This window comes from Charadrius vociferus, unplaced genomic scaffold, assembly GCF_000708025.1.
Source record: "Charadrius vociferus isolate BGI_N301 unplaced genomic scaffold, ASM70802v2 scaffold228, whole genome shotgun sequence".
Classification (NCBI taxonomy): Eukaryota; Metazoa; Chordata; class Aves; order Charadriiformes; family Charadriidae; genus Charadrius; species Charadrius vociferus.
This window is the reverse complement of record NW_009649864.1, coordinates 1,503,481-1,517,930: the sequence shown is the minus strand read 5'-3', so window position 1 is coordinate 1,517,930 and position 14,450 is coordinate 1,503,481. Positions and strand designations below refer to the sequence as shown.

Below are 14,450 nucleotides of genomic sequence, written 5' to 3'. Positions count from 1 at the left end.
TGCCGTAATAAATTAAACGAGGTAAAATATATTTTGCGTTTGTGTGGAAAGCGGTCGAGTTTTTTCATATGCTTAAGCTGCAGAACTCTCTCCCTCCTTTTCCTCCTGCTGTGACAACTCACGGCCTCTGCTACGGAAATTACAAGTGGGGAAAAAATTTTGCAAACGTCCAAGTGGATGGAAGAGGAACTATTTATTGCAAACTGCTAAGGTAGAATGCAAAGGGAGAAGAGATTTTCCCAGGCTCCTTTATTTTCTTCTCTGCGAAATTTGCAAATGTGTTGCTTCAAAGCACATTTCAAAACAAAGCCCAGATGTTTTGAAGAGCAGTAAGCCACCCACAGAGCTCTCCCACAAGTTATCTTCTATGCCAGGTCACCCTATCTGGTGTTGCTGTATTACTGCGATGCTAAGCTGGCCCTTGCATTCCTTCAGGTTGAATATTACCATTTTATGTGAGGGTATTCTGTATTTTATTGTCCTGGTATTTTTCTGTTTAGCGTCACGTGCTTCCACTAGAAAAAAAACAGATGTCCTGGGTAGGGACTTGTGTGGGTCAGGCTGTGTGCAGGCTGCAGCTCTCTGGCCTGGCTGGATACGCTTCTTCCCCTTTTACAGCTCTGAGAGTTGTGGCAGTGACCTCCTTGTAGAGCTGTGCCAGCAGCTTATTTTTGTGCGTTTTTCGGTTGTTTCTGAAAGAAAAAGGCACGTGTGCGGAGGGGTTGTTTATTCAAACCTGAAGGGAAACATCTTGTTCTGTTGTTGAGTATTTTGATGCATTTTAGATGAACGAGAATGGCTTTCAAAGCTAGGAAATTACTTTTATAAAAAGTTATGAAGCACAATACTTCAACTTCACTTTCCGTCTGTACCCCCCAGCCCCCAACCTGGTGGCACTGGTACGGATTCTGAGAAGATAATTCTGTTGCTGAACCTCAGCTTTTTAGTGAAAAAAACTTTGGCAGAATCCCCTCCTCACCCTATGCACTTGGGGTTTTATTCATTAGGTCTTTCCCAAACTTGCCTTCCACTAGCGGGAAAACACACTGCTGTCTGACTGTACTTGCCTGTAACACAAGAAACTTAAACGTATTTTTTCTCTTTTCTTAAAGATTCATCTTCCAACTATATCAGGCAACTTGAAACAAAAGTGAAACTGCTGGAGGATGACAACAAGCTTCTTTCCCAGGTAGGTTTTATTGCCTAATTGATATTAATGTGCCTTGGTTCTTCTGTTTCTGTATAGTTGTATCTGAGGGCCTACTTGAATGCGCAAGGGCTTTCGGTGGATATTCTACTAGGGAAGAGCATAATGGTCTTTTCATATCAAACCCCCACTGACAGAATTTGGTCTGCTTTTGTCAAAAAAAAAAAAAAAAAAAAAGGGAAAAACACAAGGGAAAAAATAGAGTAAACTCTCTGTTAGTGTCCGTGTGTGTTTTGGAGATGCATTATCGCCTCCCTGCAGAACACCTTGATCCACCGCTGCTCTCGGGGATGCTGCGAGGGTCCGGCTCTGTCTGTGCCCTTGCTGTAGGATTTTGTCTTGCTTGCCCATTTATATTGACTTTTATCTTGTATACAGAGGAGGACAGCCTTGGGAATAGTTTTGTGCAGTGCTGGCTCCCAGCTTTTATTTGAGATCTTGCTTAAAACCAGACAGATTCAGTGAAACACTGTCTATTTAAACCATTAGAAAAGTTATCCTTTTTCTCTTGTGTTTGCATCCTTTCACTGTTGTATATTCTACCTCCCTGGCATTTTAAAGGTTTTTTTCTGTGCTTTGCTTCTTACTTCAAGCACTGAACTTCACAGTCATTTTGTTCCAGGTTCTTTCCAGTTATAAGGACTGGAAATAAAAAACCTCTCCTAATTATTATTTTTTTAAAAAATACCTTTTTGCCAGTTTATGTTGTGCTGTTCTTTGCATTTCACCACATCTGAAAATATACTGCTCCCAGATCATGTGTTTCTAAAACATTCCTGTTTAAAAAAAAAAAAAGAAAAGGCTCTGTGCTTACTGAAATGTCAATAAAATAATTTTGTCAAACCTTATTTTTACTGAAATACACATTTTGACCTGACTGTGAGCTTTTTTTTTTAAAGACCATCCCAAATTTCCAGTGTACTCATTGGCATTGCTAGCCGTGAAACAAAACTCACAAGGCACCGAAGGGTTAAAACCCCAGAAGGGTTAACGGAGTGGCTTCGTGTATTAATCAATTGCTAATTTAATTTTAACTCCCTCTGTCTTTCTCCCAACCCGTCAGTGAGCCGGTGGCGGTCAAAACCCCGAGACTGTTTTAATTGGAGCTATTGATAAGCAGACGGGCTGTGTGTGGGCAGCGGGGATGCTCATGGATTCGGGGACGGGTTCTCTGTGCCCTTGGCCCAGCTTCGTCCTGCCACAGCTGGGCACATTGCTCCATCAGATCTGCCTTCCGAGGTCAAAAAAAAAAAAAGTGGTTGCTAATTAATGGGTGGTAAATTAATGGGGGCTGAATAGCTGCCGGGGCTTATTGCACTGGGAGGACGCAGCCCGGTTAGTCTTGGGGTGCGTGAGCCTGGAGCATCAGCCCTTCACCCTGCTGTGCTGGGTGGGAAGGCTGTGCCTTTTCCTCCACGCACACCACTGTCCTCAGGTGTCCTCACCTTTCAGGTGCAAACATTTGGATCCAGAAGGGAGGGAAATGATCTTAAAAGAGCTGTGTGCTCTGGAGAAGGCCAGCTGCATGCCTGGCAGCAGCAGGCACCGATGCCACCAGCCTGGCTGTGACGTGCTGCGCAGCCCCTCTGCCATGTCTTAATGGCCCTCCAAAAAGACCAGGATCCGACCTATTTTAGATCACACTCAGGAAATACCTCCCGCAGGGAGACAGCTCTCCTTAGGGCAGACGGCGAAGTGTTGGAGCTACCATGGCCTGGGTGAGCTCCCTGGGAATACTGAGCTGCGTCACCTCCAGATCTGTCACGCTGCAAACCTAGATTTGGATTTTTTTCTCTTTCAATGAGAAAGATGAGGAAAATCTGTATAGGCACAAACCCACATGCGTATGTACACGTTGCTCCCGGCACTTTCCCGGAAAAGTATAATCCACTTACTGTATTCTCGCTTGCTTCATCTGATTGGGAAGTGTTTAGCTGTTACCATGCGGATCTCGGGATAAGACTCCAGTCAAAAAGGATCCTGGCATACTTTCTCCTGTTTTTGAAGTTGCCAGGTGATCCTGGCCGTCTGAACTCCGCAATGCCAAACTGGCTTGTCAACACCAAAGTCACATTTTAACTCGGCTTGGCTTTCTCCCTGGGAGTATTGACATTGCAATAATATTTGCAGTCTGATGTCAAGAAGTTCTATCACCGGTGTGCTGAGGAGTGATGAAACCTGACGTCCTAAGTAACAAACAGTGCCTGTGCATTAAGGGATTAACAAATCAGTGGTGGTTATGGAAGTCTTCCTGGCTTCTCTCCAAGTGCGAAACATAGAGCTGAAATAGTGCTTCATCCAGAGAAACCCGAGGAGGCTGGTGCTGCAAGTGGTATTGCAAGCTTTACAGGAGGACTTATGTTACGGTGGCCGGTGACACAATGCCCCTTTGCTCGCCGGTGTGTCCTGAGCGAGGTTCGTTGCTTTATCTTCTTCGGCATCTGGGGTGTGAAGCTATGCGGAGAGGTGGTGTCTTTGTGCCACCTTCAGGCCTGGAATCAAGCTGGTGCAGGGGTCCCCAGCCTGCATCGCTTTCTCCTGCTTCCTGACATCTTCTTTCTCCATAAGCACTTGGGAAGAAAATCTCAGCGGGAGAGGTGAGAGTTCCCCAGCCTGTGCCGAGGCGGCTGCTCTGCGCTGTACGTGTCACCTGTAGCGCAGGCGTGCTGGGGTTCACATCTCCTTTGCTGGTGACTCATTTGAACAGATTAATGGAGAGAGCTTTTCTTCCCCATGGGAGATCAAGAAGTACCACACTTTGCAGTGGGAGGAAAGTAAATGGAGAAGTGGATGTTATTTATGATAGCCGCATATGGATTTTTTGGGGTTTGACTTGTTTTGCTTTCTAGGGAAGGAGATGTGTATTTCCAGTTGGGAAAGGAGCTGCTTCTAACATTGCTAACCCATTAGTAATCATCGCTCTTCCCGTTCTCCTTTCTCTGAGGAGAAACGACTCCAGTTTTATACCTTTCTTTGACTCAGGTTTACGCTGTAATGTGTTGCTGGCATGGCCACGTTAACTAGAAAGTCATGCTCTTGGATGGCATTGCTGTGCCGGCAAGATCCCTGGCAGCAATACTGACAACACACAGCTTTTGTTGCCCTGGTTTGTACTGGTTGGGGAGATGCTGTAGCGAATGCCACTACCAGAAAAGGCCCCTCGATGCCTGCTCACCAGTGCTGGTAGGCATCTGTGGTGTAACCACAGTGGCAAAGACCCCGCAGAGCAGGTGGGGACCTCAGTGCCCTAGGGGTGACGATGTCAGCCTTTCTCACGAGTGTAGCTGGTTTCTGGAAGTTTTAGTCGAGGTGTAAAGAAGATGAACGTAAGCTCTGAGGAATGTTGGGTGTTGGCTTTGGAGAGCTTCACAGGCATCACTTTTATAGTCTCAGATTCTCTAGGGAAGAAGTGCACCAAGTTCTGTTGTGTGCGTGCAATTAATCTATGCAACATCATGTGGGAGAAGTCCTGGTTTTCCTCTGTGTCATTGTGGGGAGTGCCCAGGAGAGCTGGTGTTACCCTCTCTTTCACAGTGCCTGGTTGACTAGATGCGGGTACCTTTCATATTACTAAGATATAACTCCTGAGATGGGAGACCGTATGTGCTTTCCGTTCCTCCAAGCAGAAAAGACTCCTTAAGCCACCTCACACTGCCCCTTAAACTAAAAATGAATTTGTAATTACACCCTTTCCCCTCAAGATTAGAGAAACTCGTGTTTATGAGCTTCAGGAGCTCCAGAGGTCAATTCTGGTTGGTTTTATAACTAATGCATACCTTTTATAGATAATAACAGTGACAAACTCCTGGCCATTCTTTCACATTATTTTGCCTTTTCAGCTCATTCTGTACAATGGCAAGGATTGGGCACTTTTAACAAAAAAGTTATAGGCTTTTAACCAAAACGTTATAGGCTTTGTGGACTCCTCACCCTGTTCTCTCTCCTCTTAACTAACTCCTGTGCACCACGGGCTGGCCGTTGGGGCTTCTTTTGGTTTGTAGTCTCTGCTAAGCTGTGTCTGGATTTTCCCTTCAGAAGAGGAATGCCAGAGGCATTTTCCTACTCAGTGATGCCCAGGGCACATTGCACACCTTTGTTTCAAAAAGCCGGGCTTTGAACAGAGCGGATGTATCGGGCAGGTGAGACTCTGAGTAACTGGACGTTTGACAATGAGGTCCTGGTGCATCTTTCAGGGAAGGTTTCAGGTCCACTGGTGCAGAGCAGAAATACAAAAAATTCTTCTCTAGGGAGTGGACCACCCTTGGGATTTATGAGGAACATCAGAGTATTTAATTAAAATCGCCAAATAGACTTAAGTATTGCCAGCATTTCACAGCATTTCGGTATTTGCCTGCTGACTGGGATTGAGAGTATCCTTGGAAGATCTTTAGAGCATCCCTGGAAGGTCTTGAAAACTGCGCTTGGTCTTATTTTTAAGAAATGGCATGCTTAGCCTGAATTCAAAGAAGGCTGCAGCTGTACAGATAGTAAAATGATAGTAAATAATGCCTGTAAACGCTGCTATTAAAACAGAGCCGAGGTTTTTGAGCTAGGAGCTTCCACGGTAAGGGCATCTACGGGCTGCCTCAATTCTTGTTAACAAACATGCCCTCAGCAGGCAGTTTCTAGGGTATTGTTCTGAAAATGAGGAGGGGGAAAACTGAACCTCGGGATTGAAGAGAGCCTGAGAATCGTTAATACTGCGAAGGATGAAGATGTAAATGCTGTTTAGTGGAGAGCTTGATCTCTTCCTAAACTGCGGAGGATGAAGGAGAAAAATAAATTGCTCGCCATGTGCTGGCTGGCTCCAGGAGAGTCGGAGTGCAATTTCCTCTTGTTTTATTCTCCTGTTTTATTATCAGTGGCTTTTGTGCCAAGTCTGCCACTAACAATTCCTGCTTGTGGAATTGCTTCTCAGCTCTCAGAGTTGTTATAGGGTCTTAACGTTTGGGCCTCTCCTTGAATTGTGGCTCCGGAGTTTTGTTGTGAGGGCACGGCTTGCGCCAGCAGCGTTGCACATGCTCACCACGAGCGGAACAAAATTACAAACCTGTCTTATTTCCCCAAAGTCTACCTACTGTTTGTGTGTGAGGAGGATAAGTATAATTGCTTTAATTTCATGTCTCACTGGGGAAATTGGATTTTTTTTGTAATAGTGAGCAACTCAGACATGAAAGCTTTCCAGTGCGTTTGGTCTGCATTTAAATTCGGAATACTGAAGGGGACATGCCCTAGGTTACTACATTACCGGTTTTATGTGCTCTTTAAATGTTTAGCTGCATATTAATTTTAACTAATCAAAAAGGAGATGCATATTTGGAGCCTCATCCAAATATTCCTTTCAAGTCAATGGTGAGACTTTCTACAGGACTCCACGCGTTTTGGAGTACAGCTCACGTATAACCAGATTTTCATGAGACCTTCTCTCATGACACCTTTCATGAGACCACTCTCCAAACTGATTTAGGCTTCTAATTGCATTGCATTGCTTACATGTCTAAATGCAAAATATGTTAATAAAATCCCCCAAATACGACTTCCTTAGCTGGGGCAGCAGAAGCTTCAAGAAAGCAAAGCGTGCAAACCCAATCCATGTCCCAGTGTGTTTCATTTCACCTCCTTCTTTTATGTATTAAAATGGCAAGACTGACCTGACCAATTTGCTATCAAGTAAGTGGACTTGAAAGTTAAGTAAACAATATGTATTTATTGAACAAAATGGGTTTTTTTTCCCCCCAAATAAGAGACGTACGGTTTTATAAGAGCAGTTCAAAGATGTCTCAGACTTGCATCCAACATCCTTTAAGACGATAGAATTCCTTCTGTTGACTTTAGACGTAAGGGTCTTGGGCTGGTACCTACAAAAATAAATATTCTCTTGGTATTCATCTCCTATTCATGAGTAGGAGCACATCCAAAAAGCAGGATCAATGACAAAAATGAGGTTTTGCAACTTGTAATGAAAGCTGGATGGGGTAATGTGCGTTCTGGGGGTTGTCACCTGCGGAATCAAGGGATTTTACGAGAATGTCACCTGGCACATATAGAGAGAGTTCCCCCAAAACCTAGGAGATTTAATTCAAGAAGTTCTGCACCCAGAAGTTGAATAACAGACAGAAGCGTACAGTGTTTATTGAATCTTACGAATTTGAGACAATTACATAATGTCTTGCAACTTAACTCAGAATTTTCAAAGGACTGGAGCTGAATTGCTGTGTAATAGCGTGAGAGTGAGAGAGCTGCGCACAAAGTTCTGCCATGCCCCATTTGTTTCTGTTGCGGGTAAGCAAGAACATTGGGTTTAATCAGGCTCAGTTTAACCTCCAGCTGTGAAATGTGGGATTAGTCATATCCTATGCTTAACCAGCTTTGTAATAATTTCACTAGATTCTGCTTTTTTCTGTACATGAGGACAGGGTCAGGGGAAAAGCTCTTAATTGCAGTTAGATCAGACTATGAAGAAGCAGCATTTGGTGTCTTTGTAACATGTGGAGCGGTTTGAAGTACACAGATTCTCAGTGGTCGGTCCATCTGAGATGGACTGAAAAATGTTTTGAGGGGAAACTAAGCAATAGCTGCAGGGACTTAAAAAAAGATCTTTACAATAAGTTCCAATGCCAAATTCAAGACCAGCTCAAGAAAAATTCAGTGTCTGATACCTGAAAACAACTTGGGGAAGTATGGGGAGGATGTTAATCATTCACTGCTTTTGAAAAAAAGAAAAGAGGCTTTACCCAAAACTATAAGTTTGTGACAAAATTTTTAGTTTTGTTTTGCTTCTCATGAAGCCAAAAATGCAAATCTAAATCTTTATAGGAGACTTTTAAAGAGTGTTCAAACCATCTCATAAAAATTAAGACTGGCTGTAACTGATTCTTCCAGACGGTTTGAGTCCTGGTTCAGCCGAGAGCTTTGAACATCTGAGTGGTCCTCCAGAAGAGAGGGGCTTGAGTGTCCACCCGGCCCTGAGCGCTGTTCAAAAGAAGAGAGAGAAGGACAGCAGAGCCCTCGGCCAGCTGGGTCCCAGCGTTAGTTAAAGAGCCTGCAAGGGACCTTTTCTGATTTATGAGAAGGGGATTCGGGTCTTTGCCTTCCTCATTCGTAGCTCCCTCGTTGGATGGGATGTGGGGAGTGCCTTGCTTTTGGGAGGAGGTGCGGTGGTTCACTTTGGCCTCGTTGCCTGGAGTGCAGTTGACAGAAGAAAATGAAAGGTGACTCCAGGGGATGGTCCAGTGAGTTTATTCTTGTGCTTAATACTACATCCACATCTACATCTACTTCCCCGGTGGAACTGGGGCAGCATTCCTTAGCTTCTCCATTGACATCCCTAATGAAAAGACTGATTTTGGTGCTAATGAGCTACGGATGGGCTCCATTAGTCTGAGACTCCTGGACTCGTTTCATACAAGCCACAGACAAGAGACGGGCTACACCAAATGTCAATGGTTATAGTTCCATTTGGCTTTGTTATCTATTGAGCTGCATTTCTATTTGGGTTATAGGCTGTGCTGCTCGAATCTCAGCTGCGCCAGCCCATATTCTCTCTTGAGCAAAGCCTGCCAGTTGTGTGATTATAATTATACACTGCAATTTGGTTTGAGCTGATTATCTGAGTCTCCCATGAGTTACAGGGTTGATCTTTCTCTGCTGATCTAAAACAAGAGGAAAAAAATACAGACACTCTTGAATATTAACAGCGTACTGAAGTTCACTACCTCAGTTGCTACAGAGAATGGAGAGTTTTGAGACTTGGACTGCTTTTATTGCCTGTACCCCACTGAGATACTAATAAAAATATTTTTCAAAGAGTGGTTTTACATGGCAAAATCTGCTAAGCCTCTTACTGACTGTCTCCTGGTATTTATTAAGCCTTTCCCAAAGTGTTAGCTCCCCTGACAATAGAGAATTCCAGTTGTCAGCAGTGCAACCAGATGAAATTTGGTGCTTTGCCCCCTCCAGCTTGTATGAATGCAGCTCATGATACGAGGGGAAAGTCAGAGTGGGGATGCTCGTTCCTGTGTTGTGTTTGCGAATGGCTGAGATCCAGCCATGGCACGAAGTCCAGATGCATCCTTACAGCTCCCGGTGCTGCTGCGGTACAAGGGCTGTGCACCTCAGTCTCAGGGTTGTACCATTTCCAGTTCCACAGGAACAACTGAAAATAGCTTTGCTGATGAACCTGGCTGAGGTTGTGGTTGTGACCTGCTGGCTGAATACCGGAGAGGGAACTGGGAGAGCAGGTGTCTGGGCAGACCATCGTCCTCTAAAGCCTTTGTCGTCAGTCTAAGGAATGATCCCTGGATGTGCTGTGTGTACAAGAGGGATGTGAACCAGCGTAAAGGAATTTAATCTCTCCTGTTACAGAAAGCTCATATTATTACATGACATGGAAGATGTTAAATAGTTTTAATCTCATCCCTTAATTTTTTTTCTTATTTGCAGAGTTCTTTCAAAATCAAATAAGTTGGTTTTTTTATTGCACTCTCATGTGTGTAATTTCCAGCTTGCCTGATAAATGCTGTTGAAGCTAATGGGACTCTTCACATATACTTAAAGTCAGATATGTGCTTTGCTGAGCTTATTTTTGCTTGAATATGTCTTGTAGTGATAACTGCAATTACTGAACCTTAATTCAATTATTTGCTAGCTTCACATGGGGAAATTGCCCATCCCTCAACTTCCTGGTGCATGAGACCCTAAAACAGGGATTAATGAGATAAGGAGGAAATCTTTGTGCGCGGGTGTGTGGTAGGGGATGTTCGCTGGGGCAGAAGGCCGCCTGAAAGGGCCACTTGCGTGTGGTGCTGAGGTGACAAGAGTACCAGGACCATTGCCCTGGTGCCTGTGTGAGAGCTGCACGAGTCAGGCGCTTTGCAGCATGTCCTTCGCATTATTTGAGATGTGTTTTCGCTTTGCTTTACCTCGGCGGAATATCGCGGCTCTGCTGGACTTGCTAAGGATACCTTGGGCCAGGTCATTCTTCCAGAGTGGTGTGTTGTGATAGTGCCATGGAACACTGCGGGTGCGGTAAAATGTCTGCAGTTGTGAAGGGGAGTAAGGTGATGAAGCTTCATCAGCTGTTTGTGGGGTCACCGTTCTCTAAATTGGGGTAATAAGATGCTAATGTTTGTGCCGATCTGCAAGGCTTCGTTTATTAATATGGGAAGAAGGGGTTGAAGTTAAAATATTAACATTATCTTGTCAAGTGCTGCATGTAAGACCAGCTTATCTTGGTCATCTGTGGTAATGATAAAGTTTTTCCAAGATGATAAAATAACTTTTTTCTGTTATGGTTCCAAATGTATAAAGTTTTTCTCTTCCCTTCTAGCTGGCTGACTGCAACAGCTTGCCACGAAATTTCAGTAAGGTAGAGAAAGCTAATGCATCCACAAAAGCTTCTTGGATCTGGGGGCTGCCTTTTAATATTGCTGCTGGTTGTTTGGGGCTCTGATTGCCTGTTCTTTCACATGCTAATGTTGGCGATTTCCTTTTTTTTTTTATTGTCTGAATGTATTAAATATGCCCCTAATTATTTTTTATTTCCCTCCTGTACTTGCGCAAAAGGCATTGGTTAGTAACGTCAGAGTTTTGACCAACTTCAAATGAAAGCCATTTACCTACCTGAAGAGAAGTTGGTACTTTTAACTAAATTGCTGCAGGAAATAACAGGAAAAGATTTTGAGCTAAACCTTCCATTTAATTACCCAGTTGCAAACAACGGGTTGTTGAGTGTCAAAATTGAGGCAGTTTCAATTACTAGCACAATTATGGTTTAGAAAATTGTTGCTGGTAGGTTTAAGAATTTATATTACAGTGACAGGCAAGTAATTCAGCTAATGGGAAGTACAAGAGTCCGTAAAGATGAAGGCAGCCTGACCCTGCGGACTGAAATAAAACCTTCCTCCTTTTTCTCTTCACAAATATATATAATCAAAAGCCAAGGTCTCAGCAGAGCTTTCTATCCAACATACAAGTTTTATGGGGTAAAACTAGAATATAAAGTAAGAATGACATTTTTTTCATACGGACTTTTTTCATATGGAGAATTAAGTGAATCATAAGCCCAAATCCTTATGGTCTTACATGGTCAGGGTGGGATGCCCTAACCCTATTGCTAAGGACCAGTTTCACCCTGATATTTAAATGACAACTAAAGGAAATACTGTGCTTTGTAAAAGGGTGGCGTAGCCACCAAAAAATGGAAATTGCTTGTCTCTCTGAGGACTGGGTGATGGTGTGGCATATTTGTTTGTCCAAAGAAAATCTTCAGAACTGGTGTCAGCAAGGGTATCTGCTATTGCCAGTATTGAGTTTGTCACAGTATTCCTTTCCATCTAGTGGCATTTCATGTTAAGATACATAATTTCTTCTAATGTTATGTTGAATAGCAGATAAAATATTAATAAATTTAAGTGGTGTGGTGTGTAATCTGCTGTCTCTTGAGCTTAGTGCCAGTGGGTCTGCGTTGTAGGAAAAGGAAGCTGATTATTATAAAACCTCTGAAATGACAGTCCTCTGGGAAGTCTGCTGTCGGTGTCTCACGTATGCTTGATTCTTCTTTACATTCGGGACACATTTTTCCATCCCTTTATAAAGGGACCCCTCAGGGGTAGACAAAAAGGGGCTTTATAGGACTCCTGGACTTTGAATTGGTGCTCGGTTATTTATTTTTTTTTTTAAACAGCATGTGGACAAGGAGAGGAAGCTTTCACGGTGCAGGAGGTTACAAATGAGTTATGACGAGGTGAAGAGAGCAGCATCTCAGGTGCTCAGTCGTAGTCCCCAGGTGCCACTGGGGCTGTCCCTCCTGGCTCCTGCCACGCACCGGCAGGATGTGGGTCTCTAGCAGCCCTTCATCGCATCTGCCAAACCTCCACGGCGCCTTGGATACGCTCAGGCCCGGGATGCCCATGGGCAGACACCCAAATTGCTCTAAGGTGACCCCACAGCCCATGGGGAGAAAGGGAGCTCTGAATTTTTGTAAAGGCTTTAATATTTCTTCAGGGCGCCGGGTCAAACTGATCATTTATGATTAATTATTTTATTTTTTTAACCTCTGCTCAGCCTTCAGCTGTTACAACTTATGCGAAAGGAGAAAACAGTGTTTTCAATTAAAGGCTTCTTATGTAACAACCCTGTTTTGAATGCTAATTCATGAATTACTGGAAGCTGACAGTGTCGCTTTTTAATTTTCCTCGGTCACTTCAGCACATAGTTCTAATTGAAATCATTCTGGGTCTTTTTTGCTAATCTCTTTCATAAATGCTGAGAAATATCTGTCAAGTAAATTTCTGTCTTTCTGTATTTAATTTCTGTTAAGAGTGGTCCATTTTGTGACATCAAAGTGTTTCATTATTAAATGCTCATCTTCTTTTTTCTTCCTTCCAGCAGAAGTAACACTGAAGGGTAACAGAAAAGATAATTTGTCTAACTTGTCTATAAGTTTTCAACACTTATCTTCACAGTTGGTTCAACATGGCCACAGCACTGATCTGACTTTACTGGACAGAAACGGAAAAGAAAATAAATGTATCTTCGTAGTACTTTGACCTTAAAATACCACAAACACCATCCATCTTCTTTTGTTATTTGTGTTATTTTCAAATTGAATCACTCAGCACATCAGGTCAAAAAGTCAGAGGCCACCATTTCTTCTCCCAGCTAGCAGGATAGAAAGCTTTGATAGGAACAAGTGTTTGCTGATTTTTTTAAAAATGTAGTTTTAGGCTTTTGTAAGTACCACGACTTTAATTTCTATCTAAGGTATTTAGAATGATACATTATTTTTTATGGAAAATACTTGCCACTTTCCACCCATGTTAATAATCAAATTGCTTCTGTTTTCGAGACAGGGAAAAAGTTGGGTTTGCAGTCCAATTTTACTAAAAACTTGATTTGTTGGTCCTATTCTTTTCTCACTGATATGAGTAGGCAAAACTCCCTTCCCTGCTGGGAGGGGCACGTCTAGGTCCATTTCTTTCATGACAGGGCTGACAAAGATCTTGGGCTTTGGTCCAAGAGCAGTATCTTCCGGGGTCACTTCAAGTTCTGCCTAGTTGAAAAATTTAGCAATAAATGTCATGTCATTATTTCCAGATAATGAAGAGTTACTCTCTGAGGGACCACTGTCAGCCTTGGCAGTGTGTAGCTCAGGTGTGCGCTGAAGGTGAAGGCGTTGGGTCTGCAAGCTCATTCCAGCACTCACCAGCCAGTAAAGGGAGACAACACCATGTAGAGTGATGCTGAGGTAGACCCAGGGGAGGTCTTGCACTTTTGCACCACTGTGAAAGTCAGGAGATGCTTCCTCTTTCTCTGTTTCATTTCCTTTTCCTTTTTTTTTTTTTTTTTTTGTTGTTTTAATGTTTGGATGAAACTAGTGTTTGAAAAAAACTCACAGTAGAAGAGCAAGAGCTGCTCCAGAGTAGTCAATGGCCAGTGGTTGGCGTCTGCTGGGGATGAGTGTATTTCAGGTTATGCAAGTTGTACATTTGATCAGGTTGAGTAAAGACTATGAGTCTCCTCAGCTCTGCCTTGGTCTCCTTTTTCTTCCGCGTCCCTCCCCCTCTCTCTGCTCCTCAGCTTAGAAAACATTCCCAATAAAGGCTCAATCGAAACAGCACTCTCCCATGGAGTTTTAGTTCAGATGAAAATGATCTTGCTGATAAATTTCTTGAAACTCCAGAAATGTGAAGTGATTTTACCTGAAGGGTAATTTATTATAGACATGTTGCCCATTAATTGAGATAATCTCCAACAATGATGATGAACAGAGATGATCAGGGATTGTACTTTTAAAATGCCATTCTGACTAGAAAAGCAATTTGGGATCCACTTACGTCTCAGTAATGAAAATTGGGTAAGGTAATAAGAGATTTCATTTTGTGAGTGAATTGACAATGCAAATACCAGGATTTTTAATTTAGGTTTAAGTGGAGTAATGGCTACTCATTCTGATGCATCATTAGTCATATTGCTTTTTAATGAGGGATTCACTTTCTTTTCCTGGTTAGCTCTAATACTGATGGCAAAGCCCAACGAATGCATAAATGTTTAGGGAGGTCTGATGAACACGTCACTGCACCATTTTAATTTAAAAAAGGAAGAAAAGGCAGTTCTCCTTCTACGGTGAAGAAACACGAGTTTGCTTTTAGTACACGGAAAATAAATAGTGCAGAACTGTGATTAGTAGGCTGTTGTAAAAAAGAGTAAGATACATTTTGAAACAAATTCTAGAAAATATAGA

General features: G+C 43.0%; 1 protein-coding gene across 1 annotated transcript in view; it reads left to right on the top strand.

The window, feature by feature from the left end:
* Positions 1–14,450, top strand: part of CCDC85C (coiled-coil domain containing 85C) — a 112,778-nt gene that overhangs the window by 69,484 nt on the left and 28,844 nt on the right. The window contains exon 2 of the mRNA XM_009891031.1: positions 1,113–1,189. Coding sequence (XP_009889333.1) covers positions 1,113–1,189 — 77 coding nt within the window. The remainder of the gene's footprint in view (positions 1–1,112; positions 1,190–14,450) is intronic.